The following is a 19,879-nucleotide window of genomic DNA, read 5'->3' as shown; positions in this document are numbered from 1 at the left end:
CACACACACACACACACACGATGAGAAAATACATGATTTATTCATACTAGAATTACACCAGTTTTCCTTCACATGTTGCAGAACATAGTCTGATTATGACACATGTGCATGTGTCTCTCAGCCACTCACTCTCCCACACCGAAGTCCAGAGAGAAAATCAGTGATTTTAGCTCATAGGGACTGCTGCCTCGTGTGGTCACTTTGTGTCACTGAGGTCAATGTGAATGAAGAATTTCAAACACTAAATTCACTAAAATAAGACATTAGAACTTAATGATGGAGGCAGCAGTGGATCAACAACTGTGTGTGAGATGTTAAAATCACTGATTTTCTCTGTGGGGTTTGGTGTGGGAGAGTGTGTGTGTGTGTGTGTGTCTTTATTTCACTGCGAGACAGACTTTTCCAACAGGAGACTGAAGTTTGTAAACCACTCACTCTCTCACACCAAAGTCCATAGAGAAAATCAGATCACACACACAGTTGTTGTTGATCTACTGGTTACGGTGGCCGAGAAGTGCAAATCACAACGACATTAACTTCTACTGCAAGCCTGGCCAACCCAGGGCTCCCGAGCCGCATGCGGCCCTTTGCCTAGTTTCATGTGGCACTTACGTTCATATCAAATCATGTCTATGTGTACGTATGTTGGCCTTGGTTCAATATCAAACGCAAACATGGGCGAGAGAGTTTTTTTGTTTTTTTTTGTTGAACGAAATGGCAAACCATTGTGTCCTGTCGTTGTTGTGTGATTTACAATTAATCTGGCTGAGCAGAGGTCTGTGTGTGTGTGTGAGAGGAAGGGATGGGAGGATGTTCCTGTGTGTGTGTGTGTGTGATGTGGCTCTTTGCAGTAAGACCATAAAAAATGTGGCTCTTACAACAAAAAAACTACGACTTTCACAGTGAAAATTCCTGAGTTTTAGAAAGCGACAATTAAAAACTTGAAAAAGATGCATTTAAAGTGAATTTCACAAACGGGTGAGCAGGTCACGTGACCACCCTTTCAAAACCCTCAACTATCCCTTTAATTCTCATCAGTTAAAAGCTCCAGAGGGAGAAGAACCTGCAGCTGCTGCCGTGTGTAAGGTTTTACGAGCAAAGAAAAAGAGAAGAGAGAAAAACATATGTTTGACGCAGCTGTGGAGGAGCCTTAAACTCCGCCCCAGCCCGCCACGCCGAGGTCAGACGCGCCTGTGCCACAACTCACCGTGATTTGGCTGAGACCGGCCAGCCTCATGGTGAGCGTCGGCGACATGAAGTATTTGAAAGCGAGGTCCAGGCTCTCCTTGTCGAAGCACAGCGCGCTGTCCAGCGGCTCCTTCACAGTGCTCCACATCAGGTCGGCCATGTTACGCGCCGCGCTCTGCCGCAGTTCCTGGTCCGACAGTTTACACAGATACCTGCAGGCAAGACAGCGTCCACACTTTGATTAGGGTCCAACTAACTGCTGTGTCTGTGAGAGACACACTGTGAGGCTTCGAAAAACCAGGACACTGAGACTTATGGAAATGCTGCTGTCTCCGTTTTATTTTGTCAAATGTTGAATTTAACTTTATTGTGAAAACTGCAGGGTCGTGTTTTTGTGGACAAACAGAATTTGAGACTCTTAATTTGAAAACAGTTCTTGTTGCCGTTTTGTTTTAGTACGGACAAATGGAAACAGACTTTTATTGAGAAAATGCCTAGGTTGGGTTTTATTGTGGAAAACAAACTAAGACTTTTATTTTGAAAACTATAAGGTCAGGTTTTAGTGTGGGAAAAAATAAGTTGAAACTCTTACTTTGAAACAGTGGGATTTTCGTTTTAGTGTGGACAAACATAATTTGGTACTTTTATTTTGAAAACTACAGGATTGTGTTTTTGTGTGGACGAACAGAATTTGAGACTTTTATATTGATTATTTGCTTTTGCTTTTATTGTGAAAACTCCAGGGTCATCCTCCATTATGTACGGAGCCCCTAAAGGGACATTGAAAAAAAAAAAATTCAACGTTTCTGGTGAGCACCGCACCAGAAAGTATCTCGTGCTCACATGAAAGTATCTCGTGCGCACCAGAATGTATCTGGATAGATTTGTTGTTGACCCGTTATTTTGTTATTAATGTAAACGTTTTGACGTAACAGATTGAAAGTTTGTATATTATTGTTTTATTTAGTTTGACTTTGAATGTCAGCTGAGATTGGCACAGCACCCCCCACAATCCTCCTGTGGACATACATATACATACACTGCACTGCTGTAATATATCTATTTTCCACATGGTACTGTATATTTCTATAAAAATAAATTAATAAATTAACTATTTAAAATGAGAAAATTATATATATATATATATATATATATATATATATATATATATATATATATATATTTATTAAAAGTATTTATTATGTTCATTTATCAACACTCTGTGATGAAGCTTAATCTAATGACTGCGATATCTGAGCCAGCGGATCATCATGCGCGCATGCAATACTTTCTGGTGCGCACGAGATACTTTCATGTGCGCACGAGATACTTTCATGTGAGCACGAGATACTTTCTGGTGCTCACGAGATACTTTCATGTGAGCACGAGATACTTTCTGGTGCTCACGAGATACTTTCATGTGAGCACGAGATACTTTCACGTGAGCACGAGAAACATTTAATTTTTTATTTTTTTTTCGATGTCCCTTTAGGGGCTCCGTAATTATGGATGAACATAAATGTGTGTTTTTTTTTATTTTGAAATCTCTAGAAGAGTGTTGAGGAAATGTTCCTTTAAAAATCTTTAGGGGACTCCAGGAGGAGGCGGCCTGTGTCACATGACCACCATGCCTCCTCCAAGGGTCATGTGAGGAGAGGCTGATCATGTGGAGGCCTGGCAACTGTTGCCACGGCAACAGAACCTCTACCTAGCAACTCGCATGGTGGGAGAGAGAGTGAACGAGTGAGGTACAGAGAGAGAGAATGTCTCTCTCACTATTTTTGCTTTATGAAAAATCCATCTGTTATATTCGTAACATTTTTTTTATCACTCAAATTTTTATTGAAAATTTTGCATACAAATTAGGGTATTTATGACCATGTTAAATTAAAGAATGTTTATGCAATAAAGAAAAAGAAAGACACTTCAAAAGACAGTAAAAAAACAAATAAATCAATCAATTGTAAGTATCAACAAGGTGAGCTCCCTTCTTTAATTGTAGTGTAACATTGTGGTCTGATTTTAGCCTTCCTAATTCATTGCTTCATTCAGGTTTCCCCTATACTTTACCCACTTTTCCCATCGTGACTCAAATCTCGCCTCCTGAAGCCTCAATATGTGTGTGAGCCTTTCCATGTCAAATATTTCTTCTACTACCACCAGCCATTGTTCTTTTGTACATGGGTCTGTTTTGTACCAAGCCATAGTTATGGTTTTCTTGCTGGCTGCCAGCAGTGCCTTGACCAGATATCCGTCCCCGCCCCGTATATTTTCCTGTGTAAGATTCCCCATATAACTATACGCAACATTAAAGACACAACTGCATTTATTAAATCTATATACTCCAATGACAACCTCATTCGTTGTGTAACTATTACCACAAGGTGGCAGCAGCAAGCAGTGGGTTTAATGAAGTGATGAAATTCACAGGTTTCTTGAACGCATCATGAAGCTCCTCTGAGCTCATGGGTGGACAGACGTAAACTGACTCTTTTAGTTTGAAAACTCCAGGCTTGAGTTTAAGTGTGGACAAACAGAAATCAACACTTTTATTTTGGTAATAATCACTATGTGTGTTGATTTTCATTATTATTGTGTTTAAAAACTTAAAAGTGACATAGAATGCTTGTATCACAGTTATGGAGGTCTACTTATATATATATGAACTTGTTTTCATGATTAAAAACCTCCTAATCGCTGCAAACGAGCCGATCAAAATATCTCCTCACTGACGCTCTCGTCGTTTCAGACCAAAACCACACCCCCAGAATGTGGACTGTGTTGTGATTGGCCAGCCAACGAGAGCTTTCCCACTGTCCTGTGATTGGCCAGGTACCTGGAAGTGACGTAATAGATAGGCCAGCTCTCAGATACACAGCTCCCCCTCTGGCACGGTGGATGCTCTGCATCTCAGCAGCTACGAGCGTAGTTCTTCTTCTGCGGTTGAATGTACGCAACCGGATGTGCCCGGACTAGTGCCCGCACCAGGAGGCGCTACAGTGGTGAGAGGAGTGGTGCGGATTTCTGATGACATCATCAAATTAAGGAAGTGCCGATCCGCTTCGCAGAGCCCAGGAAAACAATATAACACTATTTTCTCAGCAGTGGCTGAAGTGTTTGTTCTGAAACTTTAGGGTTTCATAAACGAGGTAATGACGCAGATACACACACAAACGCAGCGTTAATTGGAGCTTCCGGTCTATGTGGGCTTTAACATTTGTCATTAAACCAATGTTGTTGTGTTTTCATGTGGGCAAAAAGAAAAATAGTTTTTAAGGATGGACAGACAAACTGCTACTTTTATTTTGAAAACTGCACAGCTGTGTTTTAGTTTGGACAAACAAAGGGACACTTATTTTGAAAACTCCCAAGGTAATAATCACTAATATTGTTGGTTCCACAGTGTGTGTGTGTGTGTGTGTGTTGGGTTTGGGGGTTGATTTTCAGATAATGTGATTTTTCAGATTTGTGTTTAAAATCTTAAAATCTGACATTACATACAATAAGAACATTCGTATGGACAAATAATAGAATTTTATTTTGAGATTGTGTTTTATTGTGGACACACATAAGCTAAAACTTTTATTGTGAAACTCCAGGGTTGTGTTTTAGTTTGGACAACAGGAACTGACTTTTACTTTGAAAACCCCCAAATAATCAATGTTTTTCTATGTTTCTTGAGTTTAGGGGTTGATTTCCGTATAATTCTAGCGCTTAAAACTTTCAATTAGTCATTAAATATAATATTTAGACACAAATCAAATTAGAATCAGCGAGCAGGTGAGTGAAAATGTCCCGGACTGCTGTGGATTGTAAACTCACCGGATCACGTAGGTGCGGAAAGGTATGATGTGCTGCATGACCGCGGGGATGTGCAGCCATATTCGGATCTGTGGGCGGAGATAAACGTCAACAGAGGGGACTGTTAAAGGTTCTGTTGACTGTCGTCGTGGTGACGTGTGTTAAGGACATAAATCCTGACACGACCAGGCGTTTTTTTTTGGTTTAGTTTGTTTTTTGTCCTCATGTGATCAGTGGACTCACGTTTGAGACGATGGTGATGAAGGCGTGGGCGATGGGGAAGGGGAGGCTCTCCGGTGTTCCCGACTCAAAGCATTCCTTCATCAGGGAGAGTCCGTGCTTCCCGCAGAACAAGCACACGTAACGCAGCAGGTGCAGCGGCACCTCCACGTCCTGGTCAGTGAAAAGGGGACGGGACACAAGAATATGCCTCGTTAAACTCTGATCAAACTGCTTAAAATTTTAGATTCAAACCATTTAACACTCACGTCAGTTTAGGTTTACAATATCGACGTCACATGTTCTTTATCTCACTGTGAGACAGACTTTCAACAGGAAACTGAAGTTTGTAAACCACTTGCTCTCCCACACCAAACCTCATAGAGAAAATCAGTGATTTTAACACACACACACACACACACACACACACACACACACACACACACACACACACACACACACACACCACACACACACACACACACACACTGCCCACACACACACACACACACACACACACACACACACACACACACACACACACGTTGATCCACTGCTGCCTCCATCACTAAGTTGTAATGTCTTATTTTGTGAATTCGGCATTTGAAATATTTTATTTAGACTTAGCTCGGTAACACAAAGTGACCACACGAGGCAGCAGTAGACCAGCAGCTCCTGTGTCCCCACCAGCCAAAATCATTTTTTTTCTCTATGGGCTTTGGTGTGGAATCAAAAACATAAAGGCTGTCCAACAGCAAGATACAGTGATGAAAATATGAATTTATGAAATGGGTGAAAAACCTGAACTTTCTCTTATAAGAAGAGGTCGAGCTGTCAGAGTATAAGCAGTTTTCCACACTCGCAAAACTACAATAAACACATTCAACACAGATTTTTTTGACAGCACGTTCCTGTTCTGAGCATTGTCTGGAAACAAAGACTGCTGCTGCTGCTGCTGCTGCGAGCATTTGTGAGGCTCCACACTCATAATGTGGGCGTCGCCCAAACAATGAGCAGTGAGAGGGAAGGAAACGCTGACAATTCTTAGCTAAACACAACGATACTGGACACAACAATGACATGATGTGTTGTGCCCAGTGAGACAGGACTGAACAGGGACACTGTGTCTGTGGCTGCGCTGATACCACACGTGGCATCATTATTAGTATCAGTGGAATAGTAATAATCACTGGATCGGATTTAGCGCTGGGCAAGAGATAGATATAATATCAATATGGTGACATGAGACAAGGTGTGGTGTTAGATTTTGTACATCGTCGTATCGGGACAAAGTATCTATCTGTGATGACTTTAGTTTTAAAGGCTCGATAACTATATGATTTTACCAGATTTACGATATTTAAATCACAATACGATATTCAAGGGCCAATATTGAAAGCATGATAGAATATTATCACGATATAAATCATGATACGATATTGAAGGCACGATACGATATTGAAGGCACAATACTTTATTTAAATCACAATTCGATATTTAAGGGCCAATATTGAAAGCATGATACAATATTATCACGATACAATATTGAAGGCACAATACAATATTTAAATCACAATTTGATATCTAAACCACGATTTGATATTTAAAGCACGACATTTAAATAACAATGTGATATTTAAATCATACAATACATATAATCTAAAATCATACAATATTGAAGGCACGATACAATATTTAAATTGTGATTTGATATTTACGGCACAATATTTAAATCACGATACGATGTTATCACGATATTTAAATCACAATGCGATATTTAAGTCACGATACGATAGTAGAACGATATTTAAGGCACAATACGATATGTAAGGCACTATATGTACTAGGGATGCACGATATATCGGCATTAATATTGTTATCGGCCGATGTTCGTCAGATTTTAACAACCGATGTTTATACCCGTCTAATTGCTGTTTGCGTATGTGTGTCGGGAAGGGGAGGCCATGCGGCATTTGTTTGGGCATATGACAGCGTCAGTGGCGCAAGCGCAGCACAAGATGTGTGTGTGTGTGTGTTGAGGAGAGAGAATGTCAGCGGTGTGGGCGATTTTTCAGGGTGTCAATAGAAGATACGCAAAAAGCATTATGCAACACTTGCAAAGTCGAGGTAATGCGGAGGGTTCCGCGTCAAGACATTCAATACCACAAATTTGATTATGTCATTTGAAAAACCGCCACCCTGAAGTACACAAACAACGGCAGGAAGCTAACGCTAGTAACATTAGGCGGCAGACAAAAAGAAAGCAGTGCAGCTGGGACTCAACCAAAGGAAGACAGTGGCCAGGGCAATAACGATCAAGGTAATGGAAATGATTGCTCTTGACGACCAGCCGAGGGTTCCGACGGTTGATAGCGCATATTGAACCCCGCAACAACCTGCCAAGTCGGCGCTACTTTTCCGATGTTTTGCAATTGAATAAATATCTGGTTGCCATGAATACTGGCAAGTTTGATAAAGTATTTAAAAATGTTTTCTTTTATTATGGCAGCTCTTAGTAGAGCTTGTCAGGTATTGTTTCTCATATTTGTTGTGTAGTTTTATTGTGAAGGGAAGTGGCGCGGTTGTTGTTGCCGGGAGGAAGGGTTGTTGACTTTATTTACGTACCCAGTATAGACGCCCTTATCAGTAACTTTGGCAGGGTATTATTTTTATTTATGTTCATGTTTGTAATTTATGATCCAAACTTTCTCACAGGAGTTTAGTGAGTTGAGGGAGTTAAACTTTTAAACTACTTTAATTTAGTTACACACTTGCTACAAGTGGTAAAGGTTTCTAAAAACCTTTACTTGTAGTTGGTTACTTGTGTCTTATGTGACCTTGTTATTTGGAGGTAAAACATGTTTTGAAAATAAAGGAAGACATTCAAAAATTCAGCTTGCATGATTTTCATTCTGTACAAACTTTTATCATCTCAGAAACTTTTTTTTAAAACATATATCGATATCGGTAGATATCGGTTATCGGCCATAGCAGCAATATTAATAACGGATATCGGTATTGGCGGAAATAGTCATATCGGTGAATCCCTAATATGTACATTTCGATAAGATGTTATCACAATATTTAAGTCACTATAGGATATTTAAGTCAAGATACGATAGTATCACCATAATTAAGTCACGATACAATGATAAGTGATGATTTTAAAGTCATGGTACAACATCACAATATTGAAGTCACAATATAAACAAATGCTGTTGCTGATTTTCATTTACATTATATACAGTCTGTGCATCGCGAAACGGGCAATATAAGGAATTCTTGGATAGTATTGGATTTTAAATTTGTGAAATGCACTAAATATTATAAATTAAATAGTTTTATTTTTGTTATATGGAGCAAAAAAAAACAGGAAATATTACACATTTATGAAGCTGAAACATGTTTAAATTAATTTAAAAAAAGCCTTCACTGATTAATCAATGATCAAATGATTGAATGAATAATTGATTTATCACTACTGATTTATTTTGCAGCTGTTGAGAATGAAGCATGTGTTTTTGTGATTTATTTCCTGCTGTTGTTTTCAGTTAATTGACATAAAAAACCAAGAAGAAGCAGATTTCTTACATTCATGTCGCAGAAGGAGCCGAGGATGTTGCTTTCATGTGCAGAGATGTCCTGAAAACAAACACACACACACACACAGTAATGTTAGAGATTGATCCTGAAAACTGAAGCATGTACGGCAGGTTGCATCATGATGTAATATTGTCTGTGTCATCACGCCAGACCAAATTTCGCTTGGCGTAATTACGCCGCTCACTCTGTGTGTGTGTGTGTGTGTGTGTGTCACCACCAATTGCAGGAACGAGGACGAAGGGACGGTTCAGAGAGAGCACACAGTCACAGACAGTCACAGACAAGTGCTCATCCTCATCATCACTACCTTTAAATTAGGCTGTGGAGTCATTTCTGCGACGTGTGAGTGGTTTGGAGCCTGCAATCGTCCCTGAGGTTTGGTCCTGCTCTCTCTCTCTGTCTCACACACACACACACACACACACTCCCTAACCTTCACCATTACTGCTTAATGCCCAACACCTTAACCACAGTTCAAATACTTGCCCTAAACTTAAGCAGAAATGTGGTTCTGCCTCATTAGGTCCAGGTTTTGGTCTCCATGAAGGACTACTGGTCCTCACGCGCATGCACACACTGGTCACATGACATCACCCTGACCTCAAGAAGGTTTCGGACAGACTTAAACTTGCAGATAAACTCCTCAGAGTTGTTCTGTGTGGTTCGTGTTTGTTCGTGACAAAGTAACAAAAAGTGTCGTGTGACACGTTCATCGACTATTTTAAAGCCCTGTGAGGAAAGACATTGAAAATGTATTATTATTAGCTGCACAAACCATAGGTATCATTGAACTGTGATCTGTTGTTTTCTTTTGTTGTTTCCCCCGGAGCCAGTGTAAGATTCATTTCCACTGCAAACAGCAATTTTCTCAGGTCCTCGACTTCAGACAATGGACCTCATTTATCAATATCCTCTTTATTTAGCAGAGACATAGCAACAGAGAACGACGAGGAATTTAAAAAACACATTACTGTTCATTTGTTATCATCTGGAAATGTACAGATACATTCATGAAATGAATTGTATGTGTGTTTATTTATTTATGAGGCATTAATGTTTTTGAAAGATAGAGATTATACTAATGGTAAATAGTTTGTATTTATATAGCGCTTTTCTAGTCTTGATGACCACTTACACACACTTACACGACAGTTTACCCACTCACACATTCATACAGCACATCTACTGTATGTGCGGCACATTTTCCTATCATGCATTTTTCATACGCACACACACGCTGCCGTCAGGAGCAGCGTGGGGTTAAAGTGTCTCGCCCAAGGAAACAGTGGCAGTCAGGAATTGAACCCACAACCTTACATTTAGACGACTCGCTCTGCCACTGAGCTACCGTTGCCCCTCTAATGTAAACACTACTATAAAACACAACTGTAGAATTAACCAGCTGTAGACCAGTTGTTTATGAATGTGTGTAGATCCTGTTCTGTTCTTACCTAAGAACAAATCCTAATTAACAAATAAATAAATTAAATAAATAATTACAATACATTTCAACTGCTCTGTTCTTAGTTTCCCTGACAACGTTTTACAGTGTTACAGAATTGCATGTTAAAAGATAGGTTGCATAGTTGTTGTTTTTGCAATTTAACCTTTTCTTCTACAGGTGTACATGTTTTTATGCCGTGAATTGTACTAATATCCATTTTATATGTTAAACCATGCAGCTGTGTGTCCTTCTTTCCTGAAAAAAGGGACCTGGATTCACAACTATCACAAAGTCTCTCTTTCATTAGTCATAAATGTTCTCCAAGCGCAGTCTGCAATACAGTTGAGATCAAATAGACTTTTGTTATTGATCAATATATCTGATATGTCTGCATCGAGGAACATCCGAAACTTGAAACTTCTGGCTCAAACAGAATGTTTTATTATTAATTAACTCTTTATTGAACCCTGTTTTTACTTGTTATTATATAATGTATCAATACATTACAATATAAGACAGTTACTTCTGTCTATTTATCAGAAATTAACCATAAAAACAGGGAATATAGGCTATATATATACACATATACACATATATTTCTTAAGTATTAAAACCAGAAACTAACATGTGGCTTTAATAGTTCTAAGTGTCACATATTTACACTTCAACAATAGCAGGTCTCTGTCTGAACCCTAATTAGTGTCATTGGTCCTATTTCATGTCAAAAATGGCTGCTGTAAAAAAAACCTCACTGGAAGCTAATGAATCGACCAACTTTCACTCACATTACTCTATTACTAATGCCACAGGTCACACGATTTGACATAAACTCCCTCACAGATGAAAATACAACTTTATAACGTTGCTAAAACAAAGCTAGTGGTGACTAGACATCATACAAATGAAATAATAGTGTTTGAATGTGAGGGCATTCACGTGTGTGCCATCTTTGCTCGAGCAGAACCTGAAGTGGAGCATATTGCTGCCTGACTCACATGGCTTTGCAGGTTGTTTATGGCGAGGAAATACTCTGCTGAACTGTGGATGTTTGGCGGGAATGAGTGTCAAACCAAGCTGGGACTCTCCGGAGCACCTGACACCTTTTTTCCCCTTCCTGTGAATGAGAATTGTACGAGGCAAAAACCATCTGAGGACAATTACTTCACCTGAGTGAGGAAGTGAGAAAGCAGCTGCAGAGTGCAGCAGATGCCACTCAGCTGGACATTAGAGGAGTGAAATCACGGAGACAGCCCCAAAAAAAGCTGTCAGGGTTTGTCTTTAATGAATGATTTATAGATGTGGGTAAAGCTGCAGCCTGTGTGTCCTGTTTCTCAATATCAGTATATGCCACAGTCAACAGTGACCTGACACAACTCCACTGACCTGCTGTGACTGCAAAGTGTCAGCTATTAGTGAAAACCACAAAATATGTTTGTGAGGCGGAAACAGCGTCTGTAAGTCTCTGTCCTCTTCATGTTATCTGTCTCCGTCCTCTCCGATTGTGTCCCTGCTCCATCTCGGCTGATGAAAAACAATTGTTGCCGCTCATTCTCTGCCTCCATCAGTGCCTCACCCTCTCCTCTGCCGTCCTGTGGGAGTCCACTTGGCTGCGCTCTAAACTGATGAGGGACGTGAGGACAAAAATGAAGCAGACGTACCAAAGCCTGTGATTGTTAAACTGCAGCAAAGGCACCCCCATGTGAACCAAGAAATCAACAAAAACCTACCCAGACCCAGTTTTATCTAAATTCCAATAGTATCCTCAGTAATGGAAAAACACTGTAGAAATGCCATTTCAAATAGACCCCAATGTAATCCCCCAGCCCACTGGGGTCTATTTAATCAATGCTACAGACACGAGTGTACAGGAGGTACAGTCTGAAAATGGGAGTGGAGTTCTGAGTCAGCTCACAGGAGATTAAAAAAGTAGAGGTGGATGAATAATGGAGGAGGAGAATGGTGGGAAAATTGCCGAATGTGGCGAATCATCAATAACGCCTCCTGTGAATAATTCTGAAGGAAAAAAGACTTCTGCTGAAAAACTGTCTGTGCCCACTAAAATGGAATTGTTCTTAATTAGCTTTTGCTGTATGTTGCCTCACTCACCGGATAAACACTCATTATTTCATGTGCAAACTTTCCCCCATTTTCGGGCTTTTATATTATTACCTGGAGTCTCTGGCTGCCAATCCACCATTATGCAAACTCCTGTAAAAAAGAAAAGAAAAAGAAGAAGTGACATAAGTGACAGCTCTCCACTGATTACCTGTGAAGTTGGCGGAGTCAGAGGATGTGCAGCTTAATGTCGGGTGGAGCTCTACACCCCGCAATCTGGAGCTGCAGGCTGACATCTTCATTCAGCTCAAGAGCGGTGTCACCAAGAAAAGCAGGAGGAGGTCCTTGAAAGCAGCACCATTTCATGTTTAATCAGTCTGCAGTGCAGAGAGGCCAGCTCGCTGTCAGCTGTCTGTGAAAAAAAGCCCAGCCACAGTCTGTCCCAACACAATCATGTAACATTACTTCTCCAATCAATGCAGCCAAACGTCACTCCTGCGCCATTTCATGTGCTGTGCTCGGGAGCGACTCACGAGCCTCTTCATTTTGGCCTTATTACCAGCTCAGAGTGACAGAGACTGAGAATAATGTTTCAAAAACAAACTCCTCCGGGGTTGGAGTCTCCTGATTGTTTTCCCGTCATTATCTGTCATTGTTGTTCCCATTAACTTTGTCTCCCCGCTGTTTGTTGACACATCATTTTCTGGATTTCTTGCATGAGCAGCCCCAAAGAAAACAGAAATAAATATATGTGTACAGTACATATATATATATCTATATATATAGATATATATATAAAAGGCAGAAATGGTGAATAATTTATTTTCAGTCTGACATGCAGACACTTAAACTATTGTAATTATACATTTTGGCAAATGCTCGCATTCACGTCTGAGTTCAGATGATTAATAGCATTCTGCTGTCTGTACAGTAAATATGAAGCTACAGCCAGTAGACTGTTTTCATAGTTTGGCAGATTATTACAGCATGAAGCCAAGAAGTACTTACTCATATTCACACATACAGTAGACAGTGAACTGAGTGTGTCTTATGGACTGACTGTTGTTTTGTTGCTATGATGAAATTGATGAAATTGGTGATTTTAATCAAAGTATCAGGCGAGAATGTGGATTCCAGCGGAGTAACTTAGCATGGAAGCAGAGAGTGGACACAGGGTGAAGCCGCTTGTCTGAGTCTGTCCAAATGAAACCAAATCCTCCTGTCTGCACCTGAATTCACTGACACAGCTGCTGTGAAGCTGAGCGGCTGCTGACAGCAGCTTTAGATTACTGCATGTGCAAAGTTCTCTCATCCGTCGTCTCATCCAACGCTCAGGACTAAGTGAAGTGTCCTGAAAATCCTGAAATACCCTTTAAATCCCACTCTGTAGATCAGGAGTGTCAAACTCATTTTAGTTCAGGGGCCCACGTGCAGCACCGTTTCATCTTAAGTTGGCCTGACCAGTAACATAATAGCATAATAACTGTAAATAAAAATAAACAACAAGAACTCATAATGTTTCCCTTTGTTTTACATTCCATGGCATGTCTTTTTACAAAACATATGAACAACCTGAAAGAGTTCAGTTAGATCAACATTTCGATCCACACTCCATACCAGATGGTGGCGGTAATGCACCAAATCACCAAACGCACCAAATTTGCCAACCGCGGTAAAACCTCAGACAAGAAGAAGAAGAAGACGAAAAGGCATAAAAAGGAGGCTGCCACACACCTGCTCGTCTTCACGCAGGTGTTTTTCGAGCAGCTGACGACCGCTGACTGCTTCCGCCTCCTCTTCCTCTTCTTTAATCTTCATCTAGCCAACAATTCCGTGATGCTACTTTGAAGAGAAGCTGCACGAGCGGTTGAATAAAAAAAAGAAGACACGAAATAAGTGCCGCTGCTTAACTACTGAAACTGTTCCGGGAGGAGGGAACTTGTGGCGGTAATGCACCAACCGCCATAAAACCTCAAAAAAGGAGGGAACTTTAAAAAAAAGAAGAGGAAAAAAAAAGAGAAAACTACCGCGGCGTGACGTCAGACGCCGAAAAGCTGTTCGTGTATCAGCTCCGGTATAAAAACGCAGCAAGGCCGCTCCAGGGTGGCGTGTTCGACCGGGTCCAGATTGGTGGCCCGTCCAGAATGGTGAGTAACTTTTGTCAAGTTATCTTAATGGTGAGCATAGACATATAAAAGGTACATGTCTTACGGCGGAGTGTCGAACGTCCGCACAGGGCGGCCATCTTGCCACAGTCAGCTCACCCATAACACATGTTGTAGTGGTACATAGACTTTTTAAATAACCATGACTTGCTCAATATTCTGCCCGTTTTCTAACGGTTTGGTTTGTTATAAACGTCAGAGATGTGGGTATTATGACACCGTGTATTTATGAATAATTATAACCATGGGCTTCAAATAACATTAAACAGAACAGAAAGGTGCAATGAATACATACACACACCCAAGGTATTTATGTTAAATCAGTATATGGGGCTACTAAAACTCAGGATACAGAATGGCATGAGATATACGTATACTTTTATAATAGGGATATTACTTGTTTAGTTTAAACAAGTAATAATTACTAAATGTTTTTATTATACAGTATTTTCATGTTTGGTCCATAAAATCTTAAATGTTGTTCACTGTTTCTAAATTCAGTTATATTCTTAAATTATTTGGTTTCAATGATTGCTTGAATAGAGCAAAGTAATAAGGAAGTATTCACATTTAACAAAATAAATCTGAAACTCAAACACTTAAACCAATCCATTATCAAAATAGACAAAACAAGACTAAAACACTGTTAACTCACTGTTCCACTCATGGCATTACTATTGAGTTTTTCACTGGAAAGACTTATTTGTTTTTTTATGTTAACCCTTAAGACTTCCTAGGCCATTTTTCAGGCATTCTATTTTTAATTGTTAAGCCATTTTGGCTGTGTTGAATGAATACAGCTCAGTTTTCCAGAGGATATTCATTTTTGGTTAACTTAAGAACCGTCATCTCCGTTAAATTATCTTAAAATGGCTAAGCTATGCAAGGAATTCCTAATGTGTTCCTAACGACAGAAAACGCCACCTTCCAAGAAACAGCTGTAAAAACATTATAGTAATTTTTTCCACTTTAAACGAGTCAGTCTTGTAAAGCTACTTCAGCCTGAAATGTATGTATCAAATATTAATATTTTTGAAAATGTAACCCTTTAAAGGCCAGTTTTTTTTCACAACTTTTCCTTCTAAAAAAACCCAAAAATACAATTCAAGGAGTATTTGGTTATTATCATTCAGGCCCTAAGATGGGTCAATGATTGGCAGCAACATTGATTTTGTTGCATTGTTAGTTTTTCTGCAGTGCCAGATTTAAAACAAACTTACCTAATTTGTTCCTAGGGCCAAAAAACACCCCATTGAAAATACTTTTCTTCATCCCACATTCGTCTTAACATGAAATAATGCATTTCTTTATGTTGAGATTTCATGTTGGACTACTAGCATTAAATTTATTTTTTATATTTGTCCACCAGTTGACGCTGCTTTTTCCCATTCAAATCATGCAGCAAATTTTCACTGTTTTCTGCACACATTTCTTGTAACTGAAATGATAAGTGTGTTCCATTATTGATGTTGGATAATGGTGTATGTATTATAAAATGTGAGTGTCTTTTATGGCCAACTTCATAAGAATTTTTTCTTTGAAGACCAAACTCTGCATTATGAACCTATTCAATAATAAAAACAACAAGTAGCCTCTCAGCACTTCAAAGATACCTCAGCAGCAGGAACCAAAACAAAGTTGGACTTTGTTGTGAGTCTTGCTTAGGTAGTTCTAATATGCAGGTCCACTGCAGCTATGGTTATAATTATGAGCAGTAGTGTAGTAGTTATTTTGGAGATGGAAAGACTTTACACCACACAGGAGACTTTGGAAATGATCATGAATGAATGAAGTAGAAACAGACGAGCTGTAGTCTAACTCCAACTAATCTGAAGATGAGTGTGAAGTGGAGGAAGATGATGCTTTTATGAAGATACACACACTGGTCTCTTACATCCCCTGAGGAGCCAAGAATGTGCTACTCCAGAAACCAGCGTTGAAAGGAAGAGAAAGCCCATCAAATATTACAACAGATGCAAAGGTGTCGATAACCTTGATCAGGTAGGTGCCATTATGCATCAGTTATACACACATTTATTTATTGTTACTCTAATGTTCTAAATTATAGGTAGTTTTTTTTTGTTGCAAATTTGCACTTTTGGTATAAAATAAATGTGTGTCATGAGAAAGAATACTTGGATACATCTTTTTTTTATATATATATATTTTGAGTGTTATTTTTTTTTTTGTTAGGTTGTCGGCACCAACCCCTGCAGAAGCAGAATAAATTAGTGGCCACTGGCCCTTTTCACGAGAGGAGAGGAGAGGGCGCCTTCCCTGTTCATCAGCTGCTGCAGGAATGGTTGCATATCTGCAGGGTGCTGCTGCAGGCCCTTTTCTCATGAGTAAATGTGAGGACAGGAAGCTGGCCATTTTTGTACTGAAAGAAAGACCAGAGTTGGCAGCACCTGCTGCAAATGTGGGGAGTTTACGTGCAAAGACCACAGCCTGTCCATTTGAAGTCTCTGCTCCACCTGAGCTGGACTCTCTCACTCACACAGACACATGCTTACTCACTCACTCACCATCTGCCATCAGCCATCTGTATCTTTTGCCCTTTTCCCAACTTCAACAACACACCTAACTTCCCCATGTTTCATATTCAATGTTCATACTTCAGTGTTCATCATTCAATGTTCATCTCTGCAAAATAAATGTTTTTTTCTGGTTCAAACTATTCTTTTATTTGTTTATCTTGGAACAAAGGGTAATTATTTAGTAGGAAAGAAAAGTCTTTTCCTTGGAGTAGCAGGTGTAGTGAAAATCATTATAGTCTAAGATTAAATTAGAATAAGAAACTAAAAATGCATAAAAAGCAATGTTTCTGCTAATCTTTGACCCATATCAGGGCCTTATAACAATAATAATCAAATATTCGTTGGAATGTATTTTGGAATGATTGGTGGGTTTTTTTTTTGTCGATTTAAAAAAAAAATTGTGAAACTTTATGGCCTTTATAGGGTTAAAATGTCAAATATTAATATGTGGTATGTTTATTTCAGGCTGAAGTAGTTTTAAAAGATTGAGTACTTCAAAATGGAAAAAAACTTAACATGTACAATTACAGCAGTTTTTGAGAAGTTGTGAAAACAAACTTTTTTTTGAAAACAAAAGGGTTAAAATCTCAAACATGATTTGATATGTATATTTCAGGCTGAAGTAACTTTAAAAGATTGGCTCATTTTAAAAAATATATAAAAAAAATATCTTTACAGCAGGTTTTGGAAGGTGGCGTTTTCTGCGGTTCGGAACAAATAGGAAGTTTTTTTAAAGGAACTCTTAAGGGTTAAATGTTTAAAAACAGATTCAGGGTTATACATGTCTTTTATAATTCTAAACTATGAAACTATGTAGTCATTAAAATACAAACTTTTTTTGTTTTAAAGGAACAACCTGCTTCCTGCTCACAGAGACCTGGTCGTACCCGTCATATACAAAAGCCTGAGGCTGTCAAAAAAAGGTGAGTGACACCTTTAGAGATAATTTACTACATCATTGAAAATGTTATGGCTATTTTTCATAATGTATTTAACTGATGGCAATATATCATATTAATTTAATCACACGTATACTTTTTATTCTACATCACTTGTAATTATGTTAATTTACTGTTTGAATAGAATCTGTGCTGGCAGCAATGTTTTCACTGAAAGTGAAATACAAATACTGTACATTCTAGAACACCTTACCTAGTTATTTTACACTTGTAACAGTATGAACTTGATCATTGTCAAGGCTGGAGACTGAACTCTAACATTTTTATGTTTGTGTTTTTTTCCCCCCAGATTGATCTTCATGAAGAGCGTCAATTAGTAGGTTTCATGATTTAATTCTGGGTGGCCGCTGTGTCCCCACTCTTTCTTGGCCGCTGTGCCTACATCTCTCTGCATTGTCCAACATGGCCACGTTCTTTCAATTCTCCTGCTTTCCTTCTGTCAAATAGCTGAGGGTTGTACATGGAGCATTTGCCACAGGTTGGTTTTGTATGTTCCTGTCCACTTTATTGGGTAGTCGGAAATCTGGTCCTCGTTGGTTATATTTTTGTGGAACTGCTGAGCGAGTGATTTGAAAGAATGAGGTGACTGATGGAGTGTTTGAAATTCTCTCTCTGAATGAGTCGGTTTTGTGTGACAGATGCCTGGATTGAATAGTTAAGATGGTCTGAGAATATGATTATGTTCAGCAGTTCACATTAAAGTAGATAAGGTGTCTTGAAGGGCGTAGATGCTTGGTAAGTTATAATGCACTAACATTTCCTTTTTAGGTCTGTCTACAAAGGGTGAGTCCATATTTTTTTATTTCTTTTGCAGGAATAGGAATAGGAGTAGGAATAAACAAAAGAAAACTTGTGTTGTGTTTTTTGAAAGTGAAGGTACTTAGGTGTCGGCAACTGACTTGCTAGTCTAGCTGCCCACAGCTAACTACTGAATCACACTGACAATTTACATGCAAAGGTAAGAACACGCCTCTCTATGGATGCGTTTTCTTCCCTCGCCACTGTGCCCTTAACCTGTTTTTCTTTCCAACTGTTTCTTAGGACGGTAAGTGACACGCAGGCCGCGGGCCATCGCTCTTCCGGCCGCCGTGTCGATCTGTCCTGGCCCTCCTCGTGCCTTTCCTCACTAATGAAAACGTCTCTCAAATATCAACTTGAACTGTTTTCTTTAGCACTAAAATATAGTGATGTTGGAGGACCAGATCTTAAATGAGGTTTAAATGGATGTTGGTGTACAGTTAAAGCTAGATGGTAGGAATAAAATTAATGTTGTGCCTTGTACACTCTGTCACAAGGCTTAGACGTCTTGGCCGCTGTGCCTTTTTTTTTTTCTCTTTTCCATCGTGGCCATTAATCTACCATTAGCCCTAGCACGCTAAAGTAGATCCTGGTGATCTACAAACACAGTACCTGGCTTAGGATGGCGGCCCTGCCATTGCCTTTGTATTGCCATACGTTCCTTAATGCAAGTAGGCCATGATCGCTAACTGTGCCCGCGCCTTCGTGGTCTACTTGTGTTATTGTACGTCTGGCATTGCGCGTATAGTCATTTTACATAGGCAAACATGGGTGCCTTCCGCATCCATGCACAGTAAGTGAACTAACCTGTACTTTCCTTCTAGCATCAGTCAAGAGGAGCACCGACATCCCTGCATGTCCATCTTAATTAGATTGCGTTTTAGTTTAGATCAAATTTCAAATGGTAAGTTCAGTTTTTCTCTCTTGCTTGGCTGCCGTGCCATTACTATACCTGCTCTGACCTGAATCTTGATTCTTCATGGCCACTGTGTCATGACTGTACTTGGTGTTTATGCCAGTCTATAATTTCTCATCTGTTTTTCCTTCTCTCTCTCTGTGTGTGTGTGTGTGTGTGTGTGTGTGTGTGTGTGTGTGTGTGTGTGTGTGTGT

At 39.5% G+C, this 19,879-nt stretch overlaps 1 protein-coding gene and 1 long non-coding RNA gene across 2 annotated transcripts in view; one reads left to right on the top strand and one right to left on the bottom strand.

The window, feature by feature from the left end:
* Window positions 1-14,128, bottom strand: part of usp34 (ubiquitin specific peptidase 34) — a 63,208-nt gene extending 49,080 nt beyond the window's left edge. The window contains exons 1-5 of the mRNA XM_044017060.1: window positions 14,045-14,128; window positions 8,800-8,850; window positions 5,233-5,382; window positions 5,011-5,078; window positions 1,208-1,400 (exon numbers count right to left, since the gene is read on the bottom strand). Coding sequence (XP_043872995.1) covers window positions 1,208-1,400; window positions 5,011-5,078; window positions 5,233-5,382; window positions 8,800-8,850; window positions 14,045-14,128 — 546 coding nt within the window. The remainder of the gene's footprint in view (window positions 1-1,207; window positions 1,401-5,010; window positions 5,079-5,232; window positions 5,383-8,799; window positions 8,851-14,044) is intronic.
* Window positions 14,129-14,385: 257 nt separating this feature from the next.
* Window positions 14,386-18,342, top strand: LOC122761812. Its single transcript, XR_006358626.1, has 3 exons — window positions 14,386-14,457; window positions 17,862-17,935; window positions 18,261-18,342. It is a non-coding gene; the product is annotated as an uncharacterized LOC122761812 (long non-coding RNA).
* The last annotated feature ends 1,537 nt before the right edge of the window (window positions 18,343-19,879 follow it).

This window comes from Solea senegalensis, unplaced genomic scaffold (assembly GCF_019176455.1).
Source record: "Solea senegalensis isolate Sse05_10M unplaced genomic scaffold, IFAPA_SoseM_1 scf7180000015033, whole genome shotgun sequence".
Classification (NCBI taxonomy): Eukaryota; Metazoa; Chordata; class Actinopteri; order Pleuronectiformes; family Soleidae; genus Solea; species Solea senegalensis.
Note: the sequence above shows the minus strand (reverse complement) of the source record. Positions and strands in the feature narration are given on the sequence as shown.